This window comes from Manacus vitellinus, unplaced genomic scaffold (genome assembly GCF_001715985.3).
Source record: "Manacus vitellinus isolate BGI_N305 unplaced genomic scaffold, ASM171598v3 scaffold_3_pilon, whole genome shotgun sequence".
In the NCBI taxonomy this organism is placed as follows: domain Eukaryota; kingdom Metazoa; phylum Chordata; class Aves; order Passeriformes; family Pipridae; genus Manacus; species Manacus vitellinus.
In genome coordinates this window covers 46,442,289-46,465,188 of record NW_021940535.1, presented here as the reverse complement: position 1 = coordinate 46,465,188, position 22,900 = coordinate 46,442,289, and the positions used below count along the sequence as shown (strand labels likewise).

The 22,900-nt window shown below is 39.4% G+C and overlaps 1 protein-coding gene across 1 annotated transcript in view; it reads right to left on the bottom strand.

The window, feature by feature from the left end:
• Positions 1–22,900, bottom strand: part of PTPRN2 (protein tyrosine phosphatase receptor type N2) — a 642,799-nt gene that overhangs the window by 556,001 nt on the left and 63,898 nt on the right. Inside the window, exon 3 of the mRNA XM_029961907.1 lies at positions 20,605–20,655. Coding sequence (XP_029817767.1) covers positions 20,605–20,655 — 51 coding nt within the window. The remainder of the gene's footprint in view (positions 1–20,604; positions 20,656–22,900) is intronic.

Genomic DNA, 22,900 nt, shown 5'->3' with positions numbered 1-22,900 from the left:
AAAGTGCAAGATATGGCCATAAATGAGCATGTATAAGCAGGGATTACAATTCCCATAGCCCTAGCAGTAAATAGTCTCCTGTGTGGTTTGAGTTGGGTGTCTAATGGTTATGACACACTAGTTCTGCTGATTTATATGACACACACTTGGTATAACTTTGTGGTGATATACACCTGAACAAATTTTTGATATACACATACAGGCACTGCAGAAACCTGTCCCATTACACACTTGTGCTGGCATGAATCAAATTACTCACTTCTGTATTATATTTGTGCTTTCCTACCAACTGCCTGCTAGTTAGAGAGCTGCATCTCTAACACTGCACCCTGCTAACAAAAAGCACCGACTCGAATCCTCACCTCAAAACCCAGTTACAGCATCAGGGCATTAGGATGATCAAACCTTCCCTACTCAGCACCACACCTCCAGCTTCTCCAAATCCAGCTCAATGAAGAAAAAAGGAAAATAGTGGCAAACAAGTGAAAGGCCAAAATGACCCATTATCCTCCTTTTGCACTTGTTACTGACTGGTGGGGTGGTAATTCACAGCCTCCTCACAACATTACACATCAGTCAGAGCTCACTGTCCAACTCTTTTGGCAAGGCAGTTCCTTGCCTGTAAGCCAGTGCCTTCTGCAGGATTTGCTGCTCCTGAGGAAAGGTGCTGCACAGTTGTGATGCCTGGGCTCTTCTCCAGTCAGCTCATCAGAGATGGCAGCAGTGACCTCATCATGCCCAAGCCTTTCAGCCCAAGGTTTACTTTTCAGTCTCAAAGCCTTTCTCTGGCATAGGTACAAAATGTTTTCCATACCATCTGCTCATCTGTGACATGAGCAGGGTCAGCAAAATGTTACATCAAAGTAATTTACACCTGTTCATGCTGACTTACCAATAAGTAACACATCAGTGCTAAGATGAATCTATCTACAGCCTTCCTAGGGTGGACAAGCATTTCTGAGAGGTTTCCCTTGCTACACTGCACAAGTAACTGCCAACCACACACAACAGGAGGATTTACCAGCTACATTTGCTCCAGGTACCCTGGAACACTTAAGGCAAGTTACCCTTCTGTCATGCTGTAGCAATCCCAGTTTTAAGAACTCAGCTCCAACCTTTCATGAAGTTGTTTTCTATTAAAAACAAACAAACAAGAACGCCCACAAAACAGAAATTTTCAAGTCTTCTCTGGAATAACTGAACTAAGATGCTGTATTAGTTGTGGGGAGAGGTGGTTGGTCTGTTGTGTTTTTACAACTCGAGCTTCAAAATTCCCTTTTCTTGTACAATTTCAGGATTTACCACAACGGCCCAGACTTTGAATTCTGCCTTTGAAACAGCCTTACCCACCCAGACACTCTTCAATGACATTCACAGGGCATATTTGCATCTTCAAGCGTGGCTTCTGTGTGCTCCAGTCTTGCACTTGCTTCTGAGGGAAGCCTGCCTCAGCAGGGTACAAGTGGGACAGGTTGATGAGGAGCCAAGAGACAGAGCTGCATTAATGCAGAAAATAAAAGGTCAGAACTCAAGGAGGGACTAATGAAAGGGAACAGGATGAGAGAACAGTCCTTTCTGGGGGAGAACATACTGCTTGCTATTTTAAATTTCATGGGAAGAATTTTTTTTCGAAACTAAACTATTGGGTTTTTCTCAATCCAGCAGTACTCCTAGACAAACTCCCTTTCAGTAAAAGTATTTGTCCTAGAATAAAAAAAAATGAAATAAAACCCCACTAAATAATTATATTATAATGCAAAACATTGAATTTTGCTGAAACATTTCATTTCCCCCCTACTACTACTCACAAAAATATTAAAACCTATAAAATTATGCAATTGATGTATTTTAGCAGTTTAAGGTTTTCCCTACTTTTATTTGCAACTATTTCTCATACAAAATAGCAAATAAGACATAAAATTTTGATGATGTAAGGATGTATTCTGCCTATTACTGACCAAGGATGAGCAGCCACTTAAAATACAGTTTGCATATATTCATAACACATTTCAAAGAAAAGTACTGACAGACCCTTAACAACAATCCTCCTAAACACCTCTCATATAAATGTATCTGTTTAATAAGAATGTCCTCTAATAAGCAGGTCAGAGAACTGCAAAGCAAACAGGCAGCTCTGCTACTGTGACTGCTCCCCAGACAATACTGTCATCATATACAAGATAACCTTTATGCCATATATACCATTATTATAAAATAAGTCCTTTTAGCTGTATATTTTTCGGATGTTGAATACTGATGTACTTTTTTCCTTTTAAAATCAATTAGTTTGTTAAAGCCATACTCTTGGAGGTGAACACTGCATCCCCCTAGGCTGTTTGAAAATGGATCATTCCTTGCTTCTGCACCTGTGATTATTACAGCAAAATAAACCTGTGTATGTGTGGGTCAGAACTGTCTGGGAAAGTCTCTGAAATTATATCTCTGAAAGGGACATAATGATTGACTGACTATCAATAGTTAGAGTTATGGTCCAAATTTGCTCCCATAGCATATTCATCAAAAGTCTTTTTGAAGGTTTTCAGTTTTGGGGTTAAAAAGAATATATATATGAAAAACATTACTTCTACTCTGTTCTTAACGTGGCTACCATGGCCTCATGTTGTGGGTACATCTCCAGCCACAGAAGGATTTCACAAAGCCACATCACTGGCCTGGCAGGGGTCATCCAAGCTGGGAGATGCTTCCCACTGACAGCACAGCATCAGACACAACCCAGAGAAACTTCATTAGTCAAATTAATGCCCCAACCCTCAGCATAAATTCTGGCCAACCTGGCAAACACACTTCCATGGCCAGCAATGGGCTTTGTGTCTGGGTCTCTACTGGGTAGGAGGGAAGGACCTTCCTTGGAGCAAAAATGGGGATTTTTGATTCCGCTTATGGATTTTCTGATCATGTGACAAGATCCTTAGTGGGGTATGGAGCTGTGTGAAGGACAGGACACACTTCTTAAACTGGGTTTAAATCCCAGCATCACCTTAGCTCTGTGCTCAGAGCTTTTTGAGATTAGCACATAGGACATTACGACACGGCCCCTGGCTGACCATTTTCCATTGGCACAAAGATCACGTGCAGAACTACATATGGGCACATTAACCTGCCTCTGGTCAAGCAGAAGGCACAACCCAGCTTAATAATCAATCTTATTCCACCTTCATTTCATGAACACCAAAGTCTAAAAGCCAGGGGGAACATCTTGGTCCCTCCTGCCACGTGTTGGGAGTGGCAGAGGGAGACAGTGTTTCTGGCACGTACCCAGGCCAGAGTGGGAAAATGTCTCAATGCCAGTCTTCTTTCAGAATTTTTGCACATCACATTTGATCATGTTTATTCTTCTTACAGGTACATGACCATTATTGTAAGACCTGTGATGTGACACATACACACACAAAGAAAAAATTAAAAACTGCATTTCAACAAGTTATTTCTAAGACATTGGAAAACTTTTTACTGACATGACGGTGCCCTTCGAAAGAGAATCCAAATACTTTTGAACAATGGCTAAAGTATCAGTCACTGCTGCCACTTGCAGCTAATGCTGAATCATTTTAAACAGAAATGATTTGCAAAGTTGCAAGTGCTCACATAAATACTGTAGAACTTTGCCATCCTGAATGCTTATCTAAGTCTTGATGGCTTTGTTCTTCCTTCTCTTTGGTGTCTGCCAGCTCTATCAAATTCTCTCAATCTGCTGCAGGTATGAAATTCTTTCCAACCTCTATTGCCTATTACCACAACCAGACCTGAATCCATCAGCTTTCCACACCCCATTATGTCATTACTCCTTGTTATTGCCCACCAATTTCACCCACTCTCTCCCATTCTCTGACAACTAATTTTAACAGGAAAGGTACATGGCTGAATATATGGTAAATTAACCAGCATCTCTAGCTCTCTCAGGCTAATCTCAAGCAAGAAAATTTCTTTGGATTTCCTTTCTTTCATGTATAAAGCCACTACATCTGATAATACAATTATCCCACAGGAACAAAAAGAGAACATGCATCAAGTATTAGAAATCCAGCACTAAAATATACTTTTGGAGCCCTATTATTGCTACTCAAGATCACCTCATAGAAAGAATGTATTTCTAAGAGTCTAAAACTTGTTAGAGTAGTGAATTGACCTCTGTAATGTTCTTTCTCATCAGTTCTGCATTGTCTGCCACTGAAATAATGATAGACAGGCAAAAAAGTGTGTTAGGTTAGGTTATTCTGGAGTAGAACCTGGCCTCTGGCTATATCCATTCATTCAGAATTTCCCATATCAATGGAGCTGCCTTTATGGCACCCATCCACAACTCCACATACCCCATTGGCACCAACCCCTGACAGAATACGTTACTACTTAAGTAATGGGGTTTTTTTTGCAGAATCACAGATCGTGTTGCTCCAGTTATGATTCTCTTTGCAGCAGTTTCTATGATGACCCCGATGTTGTGGGGCTGTTGATCGAGCCAGTCCTGCTGAGAGCTGTACACTGCTTGCAACCTTACAAGTGCACCAGGCAAAGAGGTGGTAATGAGATTTAGAGATTAGCTAATTCGTGCAGTTGCTGCTGAACCACTGCTGAATCACTGCTGGTTAGGGTAAGACAATTATAAAAGACTAAACTTTCTAAACAGGAGTAGAGGTTAATAGGGGTAGCCAGAGAAATGAACCTGCTGTGCCTGCCCACTGGCTTTATTCAGCACTGAATAGACTCTCAACTGCTCACAACTGTCAGGTGAAAGTTATTAAAATACAAACAATCACATCATTCCACCACAGAATTTTTCCTGTGTTGACTGATTAAAAAAACCAACCAAACAAGAAAGCCAAACAACTGACCTCTCAACGCACCTACGTAACAATTATGGTTTTAGGCTCTGCCAGGGGAGGTTTAGGTTGGATATTAGGAGGAAATTTTTTACAGAGAGAGTAATCAGAGGTTGGAATGGGCTGCCCGGGGAGGTGATGGATTCATCATCACTGGAGGTTTTCAGGATGAGACTGGATGTGGCACTTAGTGCCATGGCCTGGGAACCACGGCAGGGTTGGATCAAGGGTTGGACTTGATGATCTCGGAAGTCTTTTCCAACCCAGTCAATTCTATGACTCTATCAAGAGGAATGTCCATACAGCTGCTGGGTGTTACGGCCTTTTCTGACATGTTCTTTAAAAAGCTCTCACTTTAGACAATTTTTTTTCCTACTTCTTATTCTCTGAGAATAAGGCCTCAAAAGGAATGGAAGATTCAGGAAAAAAACTTTCTTCTCATTATGTGTCTATCTTGGATATGATCTTGCAGACCTCTGGCAGAGAAGTTAGTGAAGTTAGCTCAGTCCTCAAGTAAACCAAGACTTTTAGCCCTTTCCTTACACAAGCACTCTTGATGCAAATGAGTGACTCACAGAATAAAATTAGGCACCAAATCTATAAAATATTTTTCCCAAGAGCATTGTACTTTTCTCCCATAAAAGGCAAGTTTTCTATTTTAAAATTAAATATCCTTGTAATAACATGAAAATAAAATATTCGGTATTTTAAAATAACAATAAATTATGGATTGATTCAAACATAAAGTACAAACAGTTAAAGGCTGTCTACAGAAAAGAGTATTTACATCTGATTTTGGAATACATACAATAACCCTCATTAGATACAATATTTTTACTGTTTTCCCTTAGAAATTTCTGGTGAGGTGTAGCTTTGCCAAACATTACATATCTCTCAGGTCCATATGAGCTTTTAGAGACCTATAAGCTACAGATATACCCTGACACTTGACTCAGAAGTCAAGACCTAGCACAGTAAGATGTGTGGAGGGCTCCTTTGAATTTAAATAACAAATATTTGAAATTAATATGAGTTTGGGTTAGTAATTAACCCCCCAGATATGGGATGGAAGGGAGTGTCAAAAGTGTCCAAACAGTGTCCAAAGTTTACCTGAAGGGATGTGGTAAGTTAATCAATTGCTGTGCTTTTGACCCAACTGGCTGCTGCAGAAGACAACAGTTAAGTCAATCTGAGAGAAACAGAAACAGCTTCTTTATCCAAGTCTTGATGAAGAAAAATAAAAGTCATTTACACTGATTTCACTTCCTGTCCACCATCAGACCTTCTCCAGAGATGTCCTTTCCATGTCTTCTCCTCACCCAACTCTGAGCCTTCTTGCAGTGCTTTAGAGCTCCCTCAGCTATGGAGATTAAAACTGAATTTCATTTTTAGTGACATCTTGGGAAGGAGGGGTGAAGGTGTGTATGGGAAGGAGGGATGGGGGAAGCCAAGGTGTCCCCTGCCTTTCATGACCTTTGGAATTCCCTCACTTCTTCCTCCATCTCGTGCCTCCAGGCTCCCTCTGCAGTCCTGAAGCATCTCTCTTCCCCCATTCAGCATCTTCTCAGCATCCCTGCACTCAATTTGTAAAAAAATTAGCTTCCCTTCCCTCAAGCAGCAAGTGCTGCTTACAGAAAGTGTCCCAGGCTATGGCAAGGAGAAAAGGTGGAAGGTCACAGTCAGACTTCACTCTGAAAAGGCAATGACAGCATGGCTGGATACAGAACAACACTAAGCTGAAGAGCTCTGGAGGACAGAGCCCAGGTGAAAAGAGCAAACCAGAACTTTTACTGGCCCTGTCCCCAGTGCCAAAACTGCTGTAAGGGCAATTGAAGTCAGAATATCTCATCATCATCATCTTGGCCTTGCCAGAAAGAGCTGCCATTCTTCAGTTGTGTCTGAAGTTGACTCAGACATTGCTAACAACAAATGACAAAACTGAGTTTTTAAAGCCCCACCTCCTGTAAAAACGACCACTAATCAATACTCTTCACAGTTTCTTCAAGTGCAATTGTGGAAGATGTTTCCCAGAAGCTGGTCCTGGGGGCAGAGTGAGCCCTCAGCAGTCGAGGCTCCCCGAGCACGGCCCCAGCGGCGCAGACAGCACAGCTCAGAGGCACAGACAGCAAACAGGCACAAATAAATCAATCTGCTCCCCCATCAAATTGTTGCCTTGAACAGCATCTCACACACTCATACTGTGGATAATTCGGTTTCGTCTTGATTATGAGCAGTATTAACACCCAAAGCAATAAAATCTTTCTCGTTCTCATTTTACTGAAGCCAAAGGACAACCCTGTTGCAGTGACATATGGCTCTGCTCCTTTGCAAGTGTTAGACTGCGTACAAAATCTCCTTGTCTAGAGAAGGATAATGCTTTTTAAAATAAATTACCTGCATTAATTTGTGTTTTCCACCAAGAAAACCTCACATATCATCATAATCATCTTACTATACAAGAGATATATGAGTTTTCTCACATTGTTTGCACTTTTTTCTCCTTTAATGGGGTGATTTTAGACTATGTCATTGATTATGTAGCTGTAACACACAATTTTTTCCAGCAAAAGAGTGAGCTTGGGGCACACAGACTGCAGAGCAATTCCTGCATAATTCAAACAACATAAAGAACAGTCTAGGGCACATGAATCAAGATGAGACTAAGTTTTGCAGAACTTTGAAAACAAGAGGTAGTTCATAGCCAATTACTTTTGTAAAATTCTGAACCTCAGGGGATATGCTATTACATATGGATTTTATTTTTTTAAATCCAAAAGCTTTCTCTGTAGTATGTGTACTGACATCCTGTTGCATAAATTTTGGGATACCTGTTTGGACTAAAACCCCTCCTGCTATTCTCCTGGTTACTGCAAGATGACCAGCTACCATGTGGAGGGCAGAGATTATTCCAGGTCACTGTTCTATGAGCAAGAACTAACATTTCCACCTCTGTGAGGCACACAGAGACTCAAAACCATGGTCCCCAATGTCCTGCAGGAGACCTCTATAAATGGCTCCTTGAAAGCTCCCTGTAACAAGGGAACAGATTTTATTTTCATGTGAATATAAAGTGTTTTTCTGCTTGAAGAAGCAGGTTCAGATAAGAGCTGCAGCTCCATAAAATCCCAACACCTGATGTAAAAGCACCAGCTCATAAAAAAGATAGACCAGAAAAGGTAGGAAAAAAACTATTTATGCCTCCTCTTGTTTTTCCATCTAAAGCTATATTTCTGAAAATAGCTGAATTCAGACCAAGAGAGTTCTGTTTATTCATTGTTTTCAAAAAACATCTTCTACCTGTGCCAACAACTTTTAAATAGCAAACAGGATGTGAACTGCATGACATACAGGAGCAGTTTTTGTTTAGCAAATGCTTAATGTCATTGTCATGATTCTTAAAAGGCAGTTTGCAGTGGCACTGAAATTTGCACTTACTGCAGCTTCATTAACAAATGCCCATTTCCTGTTTACATCTAATATAGAGACATTCAAGTTAAAAATGGAAAATATTTGCTCCTGTACTGCAGTGCACAAACGAAATGCATGATGAGAAACCTCAGCCCTAGAATTCTCAACTATCATTTCCTTTGGTCTGTGATGAACTAATGATGTCATTCTTCCCTTAACTGGGGAGAAAGCACAAGGTACTATTTGAGCCAGCTGATCTTCATTTGTGGGAATCTTGTTCAAGCAAAGCAGGAAGGACCCATAACATTAACTTCATGAGCCATAGAATTCCTGTGAAATTATGCCGTGGTTTAACTCAGCCAGCAACTAAGCCCCACACAGCTGCTTGCTCAGTGCCCCCCACCCCCAGCAAGGAGGAAGAGAATGGGAAGGGTAAAAATGAGAAAACTCACAGGTCAAGATAAAAACAGTTTAGTAATTGAAATAAAATGGTAATAAATTTCAATGAAAAGAAAAAGTACAAACCCAAGAGAAATAAAACCCAAGAAAGATGATGCTAGTGGAAATAACCTCTCACTACCAACTGGTCAGTGCCCAGCCACTGCCCAAGCAGCAGCTTCCCCACCAGCCTCACCCCCCAGTTTATTGCTGAGCATGAAGCCATGTGGTGGGGGACATCCCTTGGGTCAGTTGGGCTCAGCTGTCCCAGCTCTGCCCCTTCCCAAACTCCTGTGATCTCCCAACCTTTATTGCTGTCCCAGCCTCCTCACTGGTGGGGCCCTACGAGAAGCAGGAGAGGCCTTGGCACTGTGCGAGCACTGCTCACCAGCAACTCAAACATCCCTCTTATCAACACTGTTTCCAGCACAAGTTCGAAACACAGTCCCACACCAGCTACTGTGAAGAAATTTAACTCTAGCCCAGCCCAAAGCAGCACAGTGTGGCATCTTTAAAACCTAAAGAGTTAGTTAATGTGTTGGCCAAGAGATGCCTGGGGATAGAAAAAGGATTCTTTCTGGTGGAGTGATTCTTTCTACAGATTTTTTGGGATGAAATAGCCTTTTTGAAGCTCCAGCTATCTTCCCTTCTAAAATATGCTGTTAACCTCTATTCCAGTCATAACTTATTTTCAATACCATGCCAACAAAATACATTGAAAACAGTAACTCTTTTTGGCATCACGCATGAAGAGTAATATTTAATGAAATAACAAAATAATCTTACTCAATAACCTTATTCCTTGAGGTAGGGGAGGGGAGCAGGCAGAGCAAGGAACAACCAACATTCTGGGGCCATTATAAATCTCTTTATATAATTGAAATAAAGCCCAGCAAGGAGGTGTGACTTCTAATTGGCAATGCAAGAGATCTGGAGACATGAAATGGGCACTGTCTGGTTCCCTTTGTAGTGAACGCGGATTTATAACTTGTACTGCAACTTTAAACATGCCCATCAACCCTTTGCCACTGAGCACTCCACCCTTCAGTGAAACAGTGCTGAAAGAGGGATTGTTTTCTGCCCAAACTTATTTCAGAGCTCTCCATTCCTTCACTTATAATAATTTCTGGCTCAAGAGTTTGGGTGGGTGAGCTCTAACTGGAGAAGCAGAAAGAGTATCCTCTGGACTTTCAAGCAAAGGTGGGGATTCTATTTAAAATGGAGAAAAGAAATCTTAGTATTAAACTAAACATCCACATTTGTAAGAAAAACACTGTGTGGAAGTTTGACACCTAAAGTTAAATTTACCTTAACAGAAGTGAAATGAATAAAAAAGAATTTGAGACACAGAACAGGACTTGTGTTTCTTAACTGTGTATCGAGTTTGTTGAACATACTGATCCATTTTTTCCCAACTATTATCCACAGAAATTTTTAACTAAGAAAGAAATAAGTGGAAGAGTTTAAAAAATCGAATATCTAGGAAGCAATCCTTCACCAAACCCATCAATCAAAATTATAGGTAAAAATTGAGAGAAAACTTATCCTAAGAGCTACTGTCACTGAAGGAACAGTTTGTTCCATTGAATACTCAGCATAAGCCTGAGCAAAATTCCATTAGTATGAAGGTGGGCTGTCAGCAAAGTAGGAAGTCTTAATTATTGTAGAAGTCTACTAAATCTGCACATCTCTAACCTGGACATGAAACAATATTCTAGAAAGAGAGATTAAATCTGAAGACTAGCAGAAGACTATTAGAATTTGGAAAGATTAAGATGGGGTTTTTTTAAGTCACAGTAAACAAGTAGCAGTCAAGTTTATTACTTAAAGCTAGAAAAAGAATTGAAATTTAGAAAAAAAACTACCACTCCACCTTCAAAGAAAACAAATTGATTTAATTTTAGAAATTCACAAGCCCTTTAAACTGCTTCCACTGTGACTGGGTATTCCAGGTTGCCTTCTATAAGTTTCCAATAAACTATGAAACTATTAACAAACTTGTCATCCAAAAGTCCATCCATCTGATTGTCCCTCAATACTCTTTCCATCTGAACTTCACAGGAATAGAGATACAGCAGCATGATGTAAAGAGAGAGGACTACAGGACAAAATAAAAATCTGAAGGAAGGTCTCACTAGTTTTCAACTCCCCTCAATTTATTTTTCTCGACCAGCACACTATAGTTTCTGGTTGGATAATACACCTCTTTCTCATCTCTTATAGAGTTTATGATAGAGGGAGCATCAACTGCAGTTCAATAACAGATAGAGAAAGCTAAAAATAGACATTCATGCCATTGAAAAATTGCACAGTGTGCAGCTGTTCACAATCATACCTGTCCTGTTTCTTCCAGGAAAAAAATATGATGGTGTAGCCTAATCTCTGAAGGACTCAGCGAGATAATGCAGTTGAAAGACTAAATACAATCTCAAAAGGGTCGATTTTAAATAGAATAAATTAGGTGCATGTTTTCAACCTTATCATAATGCAAATTCATCATTAACACAAATGTTTACTGCATTACATTAAAAATGAAAATATTTTCCATTTGACAGATATTGTTCCTTGAAGAATGAAGAGTCCAAACATTAAATGTTGTCTTCCCTTACTCAGCCTTAACACCTACTGCTGTTACCAACCTTCTTAAATCACACTGATCTTACCACAGGGCAGTAGAGGAACACGCTGATACAGCAGTAAAAGCAACCAAATATTCTCAACTTATGCAGAGCAGCAGCCAAAGCTATTACGGTAAAGGGCCAAACTACAATAAATAGTTTGGGACCATAAAATATATCTATTGTTCTGTCTGCCTCTGGAGCAACTTTTGTTGCTGTTGCCATGGAGGTTGTAGGGCACGAAGGAAAATTCTGTTTAAATTAAAATCTTGGAATGGCATAAAAAGGAGAATGACTTTTCTTAACCTGTTAATCAACAGTACTATGATTAGATCACTTTCAGATTGTTTTTATTTATTAAATGAGGACATACAACAATAAAAGCCTCTCACTGTTCTTTATTACAAAGCATTAGTTGTAAGCATCAGAATAAAGAGAGGCATATATTTTCTGGTTCACTTCAGATGAATGTTCTGCTTTGGACCAAATCAGTCCAAAGTAAGGACTTCAGTTATAAGGACACAATTTGGGATAAAACTACTACATTCCTTATTTAAAAATAATTTTAATAAAAGGCAAATGTTTTGTTAATCTGTTCAAAACAACCACAGTAATTGAAAGGTATTTTTGCACATTATATATTTATGGTTTTCATATGCACATAAATGTTCATCTCATTCAGAATATTATAAAGTAATACCCTCCTCCTCAGCTTCTTACATGTTATCATGGATGCTAATAATTATTACATATATTTTTCACATAAAAGCTATCTTCAGACAAAAAATATGTCCCTATTTCATGTGAAGATTGCTATTACTTTTGCTCTGCTGAGGTAGATACACTTTCAGGTGATTCAAGTCATTAGGTTTTGCTATTCATTCCTCCTATATTCTCTGAGAAGTTACTTATCCAGGACCACATCTTCCGCCTGCAAACCACAAATATTTTTTTCCTATTATATTTACTGTCTAAAGGCATATTGAGAGTAAAAAGTCCTTGTCAAACACTATGAAGTCAGAAACCAACCAATATTCATTAAATGATTATTGTAGTGAAACAGCAGTCAACTGATGTGCAGTTTGGGCAGCAAACAGGGAGAAGGGTTTTAACAGAACATTTGAAGAAAAAAGACAGAAAAATAAGAAAAAAATATATGTCATCTTCTGCACAAAAAAACCCTTCTAATTGTAAAGCATCATCCAGAAGGATGTTACTCAGGAGATATTTAGTAAATCTACAGCTTTGCCTCCCACACACCCAATAAAACACGGAGTGAATAGTCAAAAGTCATTCATTAATGTCCTTGCAAAATTGGTACATTTTGGAAATATATTATTTGGTTCCTGATCCCATATCTTAAGCATATGTACTATTAGACAGGACTACTGACGTTTTCAGAAAGACAAAAGCAGCATGACTATTTTAAAAAGCACAATTTTCCCAGGCAGGGGATGGGTTCAGAGTTTCCGAGTCTGTCCTGGTTTAGACACACCCATCAGTGCCTCCGTTAAACACCAAAGTACCTCAGTAATTAATGTAATTAACCAGCTAACCACTGCAACTCTGCTGAGACACGAGTCACTTACTGATATTTGGGATAACAAAGGCAAACATCACAGCTTCACATCTGACAGAGAGTAGACGAAACCCAAAATAAGTAAGTAGATCCAAAGTTATGCAAAGCTATTTTTGGAATTACACATTTTTAAGGAATCAAATACTAGAGTAGAAGGAATCCTTTAACACCAGAAAAAAAGTCATATCTCATTCAAACCTGAAGCTGCTCCATAAGTGCAGTATTGCTGTGTAGCTGTCACTGCCAACTCACCAATTTCCTATCTCCTCTCTTTCGACAATTTTTATTACAATTCTTTCTTCATAAAAATTTTTATGCAGTGTTTTTGCTGATGTTTTGATTTGGTCTTTTTAGTAAAGGGGAACAATTTAAAGAAAAAAACTGTCCTTCAAAAGTGATGACCCAAACATCTTAATCATGAAGTAAACCACAAGACTTCTGACTGTCCCCTGACACAAGAAGAGGACAAAGTATGATGGATTTGGAGCAGAGGCACACTGCTGCAGTGTCACTCCAAACCAAGATTCATTTGCTTTCCACCTCATTGCCAGAACATTATCCCTTGGTGTTCTCTTCTTCTCTACAGACCACACTGTCCTTTTCAGGCTCTCGTGTTTCATGATTCATCAGGCACAAACCTTGCTGAGACTCCCTAATGCCTTTATCAAACAGGCTGTATTTTTCCATGGTCTCTCAAAGGGTAATTTTTTTTTTTTTAGTGTAATAAAATAGTGAAATAGGGAACATCTCTGAACACACCCAATGAATGTACCAACAGCTGCTATGTACCTTACCTAAAAAGAGTTGGCCACACACTGACAAGTGACATGATAAGGACAATATCTCTAATACCAAAATATATCTTCATGATACATTTGGCATGCTAGCATAACATATATATTCAAAGTTATCCTGAATTATATATATCATGCCTAGTACAAGTTCAAAAAAGCAGCAGACAAATAGGATTTGATTAGGTTTTTAATTAACACATCTCGTAACAGTGAAGACTTCATATCAACCAAAATGTTTGGGAGAAATACTGAGTCTGAAAAAAAAAAAAGGTAAATCCAAAAATTTCAGGATTTCAACCCTACTATCAGATTACTACATTAGATTTTGGATATTCATCCACCTTATCACCATCAATGTATAATTTTGAGGAGAAGGAGATACCAGATAACTGTTTACTCTCCAATGATGTAATCCCATCCCACACCCATGACCTTCACTTGCCCAACCTGCAGGTGGGGAGGTGGGATCTTTTAATCAAACTTCTTGAATCAAACACCAAAATTCCCCCCAAATCACTCGAAAACACACTGGTCAAACAAGTTTCCTCACAGTGCTTGCCCTGGTTCTGTGAAAGCCAACGCTGGTATTCGGAGCAAGAAAATACACTATCACAAATCACTAAGAGAGAAATTAAAGTTTCCATGTGACAACACAGCAGTGTTCTTGCCTGAGCTCTAAAAACACAGGAGGTCTGTCTACATGAAATACAGCACCCAGTAGATCCAAGACTTATTTCCTAGCACAAGACATGGGAATATAAAGGATTACCTATGGCTGGTGGTAGATTTATAGCTGCCTCACATACCCAGTGCTGAACAGCACACTGTTAGTGAAGTCTGAGTGATGCTTTTCTGCCCTGCAGGAGCTACACCTTGAGATTCTGCACCATGGACAACACCCCACAGTAAAGCTTTTAGTGGCAGCTGGGATGATGGATAACTGTAGTTGCATTACCATGCTAAGCATCTTTTCCTAAGGAGAAGAGTGTAACTTCCCCTTGGTCACTCCTTCAGTTCTAATGCCAGTAGTGCTGGGCATTCCTACCCCACTATCACACAGGTAGCTATTTTAACACTATATGAAGACCAAAACAAGACACAAATACAGTTTGGAAGACAGATGGGCCTTTTCTTCAGTGAGGAAAGAAAACCCCACCACAATGTTTCAAGGTAAAGAAGATGAAGTCATCGCTGCACTGACATTTTTAACTCTATGGTAAAACTTAAAATGTTAATTTTTAACCTTCAATACCTCAAATAGCTCAAAAATGTTCTGCATCAGTGTTGAAAGTGCTCCTCAGTGAACACTGGTGTTTATTTCCACAGAGTTATTTCAAAAGGTGCATTTCTTTAAGAAATAAAAAATATTCCTAATGACTAAGACACCATCCTAACCACAGATTCTCAGGAGTATTTATGGGTTAACTCACTCTTGATTTCAGTTGAAGTGTGTAAAGATGTGGGTTTTCAGACCAATATTATACAATGGCAGATTTTAAAATTTACTCCTTCTTGAGTACCAAGACTCTGACATTCTTCTGACATAATGTTTTAAAATATGCTTTGAATAAGTAAAGTGTCTGACAAAAAAATCCATGATTTCCTTGAGCTGGTATGGAAGAACCTCTAGAAGTAAATCCTTACATTTAAATAATTGGTCAGCTTTTTACTCCAAGCATACATGTATTCCCATTTACTTCAGAATTCAGGTTGGGAATCACATCAGATGGTATTAGGATTTAATACCATTTATTTGTGAAGAGTCCCCATACCCTGGGAAAGCACAGAAAATCTCTCTGCACACAATAAAGCAAGAGTATGTAGAGGTACCACTTAGTGTTACTCCTCAGAAGTCTGAATTTTGTTATAACAAGCACTGATGTTTACTGGAAAAGTTCAGAAAACTTAGGCTCAGATCTATAGTGTCATTTGACAAAAATTTGATGGTTTTTGAAGAGTAGTGCCTTGTAAATGCAGAGGTAGCTGCAGACATCTGTTAGCTAAACAATGCTGAGGTGCATCTCCTCTGCAATCCCATCCTACCAGGCAACGATCTGGAAAACCTCAAAGCGTAACACATTAAGTTCAAGAAACCATTTCAGGGATTCTGACTTCTCTCCCTTATCATCTGTAGCACATGTTTACCATTTATGGCTCATCACCAGCACATACAATCACTTATATTCCAAACGTTCAAGGAGCTTTGTAGCTGAGGAAGAAAGCGCGTTAATATTCTGAACTACCTGGAGACATCCAAACTTGGAAAGGTTCATGACTTTGGGCTGCAATGCTTGGATGCCTTTGACACACTGTGCTAACCTAAGTCCCTCCTAACAAGTGCAGCTTGCATACATAAAGCAGCAGATTGAGCTGTGCAGTGCTGTTTGCCCAGCCTTCCAGCAGCACAGCATCTTCAAACACCACTGCAGACATCAGACGTGTCTGCGAGGAGGAGGTTGGTGTCAGCGAGGCTCGACTTAATGATGCACAATTTGCCAGTGCCTGCATTTAATTAACTTTTCTTGGTTGGCCTCACAGAGTTGTTTTCTGCTATCTGATCGTGCCTGTGTGAACCCTGTCGTGATTTCATGAGGGAAGGAGGCCTGCAGCCACAGCTCTCATAAACAAAACCGCCCGGGTTTATAAAGGCTCTGTTGATAGGAACAAAGATACCATGGTATCCACCAACAGATAAAACACAGCACAAAGCTGCTTTCTGGAGCTAAATATCTGGAGAGTAAACCTAAAGGAAAGAATGCCACTCTTCTAAATGAGCAGTTCAAACTCATTTGAGGAGGAAAGGGAGGAAAGAGGCCAATAAGAGAAGATTATTTTCAAATTAATGCTTTTATCTATACCACATGGTGTCTTTCCCAGTGGCACTGCTAGAATTCAATAACATGATTTCACAAGAAAGGATAAAAACTTGTCTTTGTTTAGCTGCTTTCAGGAGCCAGTTTGTTTAAACCTTCAACGAGGAAGATACACAAGCTGATGTTTTACATGAGCTGCTTTACTATCACTTAAAATGCAAAACATAATATGACATATTCCCACTTATCCAGTTATACTACATTTAATATATAAAAACAAGGACTGTTCAAGAGTAAGTGAAGGATTTCTGCCTTGGAGATCACCTAAAAATTCTTTCTTGATGTTTTTTTCTTTCCTTTTCATACAAACATTCTAAGCATAATTGTCAAGAAAAAAATACAAACACAGGCAAACTCTTTTGCTTAAACTTCTAACCCAGATACCAAATCCTACATGAACATGTGAATGCCATATCCCTCTTTAGCCCCAGCTGTATCACTACACACACCCTCATTGCAAACACTATTCCTTATATTATTATTTTCCTTCTATATATCTCATTTAATTAAGATGTTATTTGCTTCCTGTGCTACCTGCAACAGCTTCTCAGCATTTATTGGGGAGCAAGCATTTCCAAACTTATAGTGTGTCAGATTTTCTACTAGGGTCTGCAGCTCACAAGCATATTCACCTTTCATATCAAGGTTTTTTAGCTGTAAGCTTTCAAGCTTCAAGCATTTTAGATGGGTGAAAATGTCAGTTCTTCCAACTGTAATATGGAGGTAATGATGTACAAGAAGATAAATAAATGACATCTAAATCATTTTACCTCTCAAAATGCAAAACAAAATATGACATATTTCCACTTATCCAGTTAAACTACATTTAATATATAAATACAAGGACTGGTCAAGAGTAAGTGAAGGATTTCTGTCTTAAAGATCACCTAAAAATCACCAGAACTCTCAAAGTTCTGGCTTTGCAAAGGAAGGGTCCAGGAAAACTAACTCAGGGGTTTTTTTTATTTTTGGCTTATCCGTATGCCATTAAAATAAACATAAAACAATATGTTCCTTTTTAACCACTTGATGAGTCAGTGCAGCTCAGAAAACTGATAAAAGGTTTGTGGAAATAAATTAATATTGCATGAATGCTGCTGGAGCTATTAAACAAACATAAGTGAGAACCCATCACTGAAGCCATAAAACACCTTTATATCATGAGGGAAAGGAGCAGAAAAGTCAACAACCATTATTACAGCAGGTACTTTGCCCTGTGAAAATGGCATGTGACCTAAACAGATGCAAGCAATTATTATCTCGGATGTAAACAGTTATGCTGCTTATCTCAGATATTACAACTGGATTACATTGCTTTTAACAATAAAAAAAATTCTTTTAACACCAGTTTTTTTACTCATAATGTCCTAGTTAGGGCAGCCAGGACCAGTTCATCACTGTGTGGGTGTAACCCAAACTGTATATTCTACACCCTCTGTGTCGTTTCCCAGGAACTGTTAACAACAGGCCATTTGCAGTAGCTGCCCAGAGCACCCCTGACCCCTCAGGCTATAGGCTGGCTGTTGGGAAGCTTGTGAGATAGGAGGATGTTTGTGTCTTCACACCAATGACTCAAGTGTGCTGACTCTCCTCCGGGGAGTCATTAACACCTCCACACCCAGCCTGAGGGGTCATGTCTGCTAACGGGCCACCAAGGATTCCAAAACTATCTCACAACTCACAGTCACCCATTGTGGAACTCCCCGCCCTGGGGGAGGTACTGGGCATTCCCACTCAAACCTGAGTCTTGGGGTCTTGGGACTTCTGGGCCCACTCGTTGGATCCAGAGGAGGAACAGAACCTCGACTGGACGGTGACCACCACCCTTGACCAGACTGCGACCACCACCCTCGACCAGACTGTGACCACCACCCTCGACCAGACTGTGACCAGCACTGGCACCAACAGGTCCTCCTTTCCTTTTACTTTGGACTCGTGGGGACCACGTGGGGCTCAGCACGGGGGCCAACAAACACCATTCTTTCTGTTCATGCCCCAGGGTGCTGGGTTATACATCTGGGGGTTGTGGGTCAAAACCAATTGTTTGTCTGTATAATTGTATTTATTGTATTATTTTTATTAAATTGTAACTCTGATTTATGATCTCTTTTGAGTTGGATTCATTTCTCCTGCCGGTTTACCTTTAAACCAGCACACATGCAAATGAACATTTATCAAAATCTTTCAGTCACAATCTCCCTTCAGAAGAAACAAGAAGGGAATAACAGTACTTTATTTTTCTAAGCTGTGAAACAGCTCAGTTATTGGTGTTTTGGTTATGCTTTTACAAGTCTGATGCATGAAATGTACTTGGAGTCTCCAGCTGAGGACATGATGTGAGACCGTAAATACTGTGACTTCTGCCCTCAGTAGGCAAACCCAGTTTTAGTTTTGAAAACACAGTAAGTTCAATTGCCTCTGTTGGAGGCAGAGAACCAGATGAAAATGCTCAGCCTTCCTGCAGGAGTCAGGAGCACATCTGCAGATCACAGGCACTTCTATGATGCTGCTGAAAGGTCGCTGCTGTTTCTTTCCCACTTTCACACTGTACTTCAGAAATATGCACTCGTGTGGCAACAAAGGAGGCAAAGCTTTTCATGACCTTGGAACACAGTGACCTCCAGAGACTTCAATTCCTGAGCTTTCAATCCAGCAAAGCACTCACACTTTAACATATCAGGATTTCTGAAAAACTTCAGAGGTACAGTTGAGTCAGCAGCAGCTCGGACAGGAAAAACATGAAGGCCTGCTCAGGAGCAAGTGGCCCTGCTTGCTTTCTGCTACATATAAAAAAGCAAATCCTGATGGTATTTTAGTGCTTCCAAGTATGATCTTCCAAAGATCCTGTTAATTTTCTCAAAAATTGCGTATTTTCACTTGCATCAAGGACAGCATTTAAAATCCACTCTGGACAACATTTGCCCAGTTACAGCAATAAAAAAGTGAAATACTATGCAGTTACCTTAAACACGTTGACTGAACCCCTGCAAGTGTTTTTTTTTTTAAAAAAAGATCACAAATTAGGAAATATTATTGATCAACTGGCTTATTCATTACAGATATTTCTTTAAGTTAGTTATGCCAAAATAAGAGTAGGTCTACAGAAAAGGTCCATTCAAATTCAAATACGGTGACATAATTTAATTTTACATGCTAAGGAGTGCCAAATTAAGACTTTAGAAACTGCATCTTCAACTAAGAAAACAGGTAGAGCAAGAAGTAGGAAATAACATTTGTAGGAACAGCAAAGTCTTCAATAGAGAGATCAGTTAAAGTACAGAAATTAATTACTATAACCTGTTGCATAAATCCCCTATTATGCACTGGATGCCAGATATAACAGTGGCCCATCATAAAACCTGATTAAATATGCTTGCATTGGGGAAGACTACAGCGAGGCACTTGAAAATACTGGTAGTCAGCAAAATGCACCACTGTAGAAATCCGTCACCACCCTTTCTGGTGTCAGTCATGGAAATCTTCAATACAGAATTTTTACAAATTGGCATTTTTCTGATTATTAACAGACCTGTATTACTGTTTCTGGGTTTGATGGAAAACAAAACTACTTCATCATGCTGCACACTCACAAAAAAATTTCATATAGAATACTTAATATAAAAAAAAATTAAACCCCTTAATTGCAGATCCATATATTTTAAAACAGTTCAAAGCTCTCCCTCTAACTCTGTCCTTCATTGGGAATTAAATTACTCAGCATCATCCCCTAAGAAGAGGGACAACCTGAAGGTAACAAAACAGTTATTTTCACCCATATTAAAGCAAACTAAACATTAGCATATTTCAGAGTGTTTAATTTAGTTACAGTCTATTTCACAAAAAAGAAGATGAGATTGTTCAAGGTTGAGAGAATATTTATATATTTTGTAAATCTATTAAATTTCCCCTGACTGCTGACCAGAAGAGTCATACCTGATATCTTTTTTTTTCCTTCCTCTCCTTCTGATTCATACATAAATTTGGCTTATTGAATCACCCACATACCAATTGGAATGGAGAACAGACTAATCAGCAAACAAAATATTGAAGACTTACCATTTACACAGATTTCAAAAGATTTGCAAAGGTCATCTTCAAACAGGCAGCCTAAAAACACAATAGAAAAGTAAAAATTAACGCAGGTTTCAAACTATGGATAATTAGTGCAGACTGATTAAATTAGACCTATTAAATGCTCAGCAAGAGTCAGACATTTGGTTGGCCTTGGGAGTCTAAATTGGGCAGTACAGAAAGTCCAGAACAGGTCTGATAAAACAGCACTTACTAACTGGCTATATCCAGAACAAACTTTAATGTTGCTCTTCCCCTCATTCCCCTCCTGAGGGTTCAGTTTTCTCCATTCTTGTCTCTCTCTTTTATTTGAGGAACTTTATGTTCTCTTAATTTTGAATACATTGTTATACCACAGCACAGTAATTCTTCAATACACTACAAAAACAAACTCCAAGAAACCATAAACTTCCTGAGGACATTGCTACTGAGGTGAGACAAGCCTAGAAATCAGGTATAAATTGATCCAACTAGGCTTGAATTTAGTAACTCCAACCCCTGACCATGCCTAGGATGCTCAGGAGCATTAACTCCTTGGAGAAAAGCTTAAAAATTAAGCAATCCCTACCAACAGCATGATACCTCACTGACAGCTGAAAAATCAGTACAGGTCTGTGAAAAAGATCCTAGGATTTTTTCCATTTAAAGTAGGAATTTTTTTCCAAACCAAGCTGCTTTATGGGCCCTGCTGGCCCAGCTCCACACCTCCCCCTAAAAACTGCGTCCAGCTTGGCAAGCCCAGCTCGTTCACTCTCACACATCTGCACAGGTGAACTATCCTGTTCCCCTGTTGCTTGGTGTCACCTAACCAGGTACTGAGACCAGTGATTATCCCTTTTACCCTTAAACAAAATGAGCTCCTGCTGATACCTGTGAGGACAGCACAAAAGTGGGCAAGGTATGTCTCTGCTCTGGTCACTCCACATGGGGCACAGGGACAAGGACTAAGTACAGCAGCAGCATGAAATATTCTGCTATTCTGAGGGGCACACACTTGGTTGACACAATCAGCAGTTTCTTTATTTTCTGACAAAGATAAAGAGCTAAGACTAGATAAAATCCATGGAATAAAGCTGGATTTTGAACACAGAAACTGCCCTAGAGAATATATTTTCACAATTAAGCCTTTTAACTTCTCTGAAAAATACCTGTAATTTATAAAGTGTTATAGATATAAAACAATCTTGAACTGTTTCACACTTTGCATAAAAAAAAAAACAGCCAGGAGCTTCACCACATCTAAACATGAGCAAATCCTCTCTCCACAGCTGTCCTACCTCCCTGAGAGCACAGAGTATATCAGAGAGTCAAATGGATTAAGTAAGCTGCTCTTATGAAAAGAACTGAAAGGCTCAATACTCTGGCTGTGAGTTACCTAGCTCCTAATCCTGCTGAAAGAAAATTTGGGAGGGGATAGAGTGACTTATGTATATGCCTGCATAGCCTTTCAGCAGGTAACTGTATTAGCACATCATTAAGCCTGAGCTAATATGCTGTGTCTCAGCAGGATTGATTAGCACAGTGCTAGGTCTGAGCTAGGCAAGCCCAGCTGCAGGAATTCAAGACATATTGGAGCACCAGCAGAGTCCCTCACATTTATATCACACCTGCCTGCAAAGACCACAAACACATAATCTGAAGCAGATTTACAATATTAATACCAATAAAAGAATTCTCTCATCCTTTTACCCATGCCCCATAAACTGTGGATATACATTTGGTATCTTTTGAAAGGGAAGTTTCAGACAAGGAAAGCTTCTGCAAGCAGAGTTTGGCAGAATGGAATATGCCTACACAGTACACAAACTGTGGTTTCTAACATGGTTTTGAGACATGTATGACTTTGCTCCAGACAAATCTACTGGCCTGAAACAGTGTCCAAAAACTCCTGAAGATATCTGATTGCAGCCCTGGTACTGACTGACCCAGCAAAGCAGAAGGATGCCTTCACTGTACATTGACTCCCAAAGAGCATCAGACAAGAATGACAGGCAGTCACCAAAACACCTCATCACAGAGTACAGCACACAGTCTAACTAAAAGCATAGTTAAATCACTTAAAAAAAATGGAATGGTTGCAGAAAAATAATAAAAGAACATAAAAGACTCCAAGCACTAATATACCCTGGACAAATGAAAGTTATACTTCAGTGCTCCTGTTGTCAGAAATCTGAATTTATCTCTTCTAAAGAAAAATTTTATGATTAGGAAAAAATCCCTGGTTAAATCTCTCTTCCTTGTTTTCCCAAGAGATTACAAAGAAATTAAAGCAGAAGCCTGA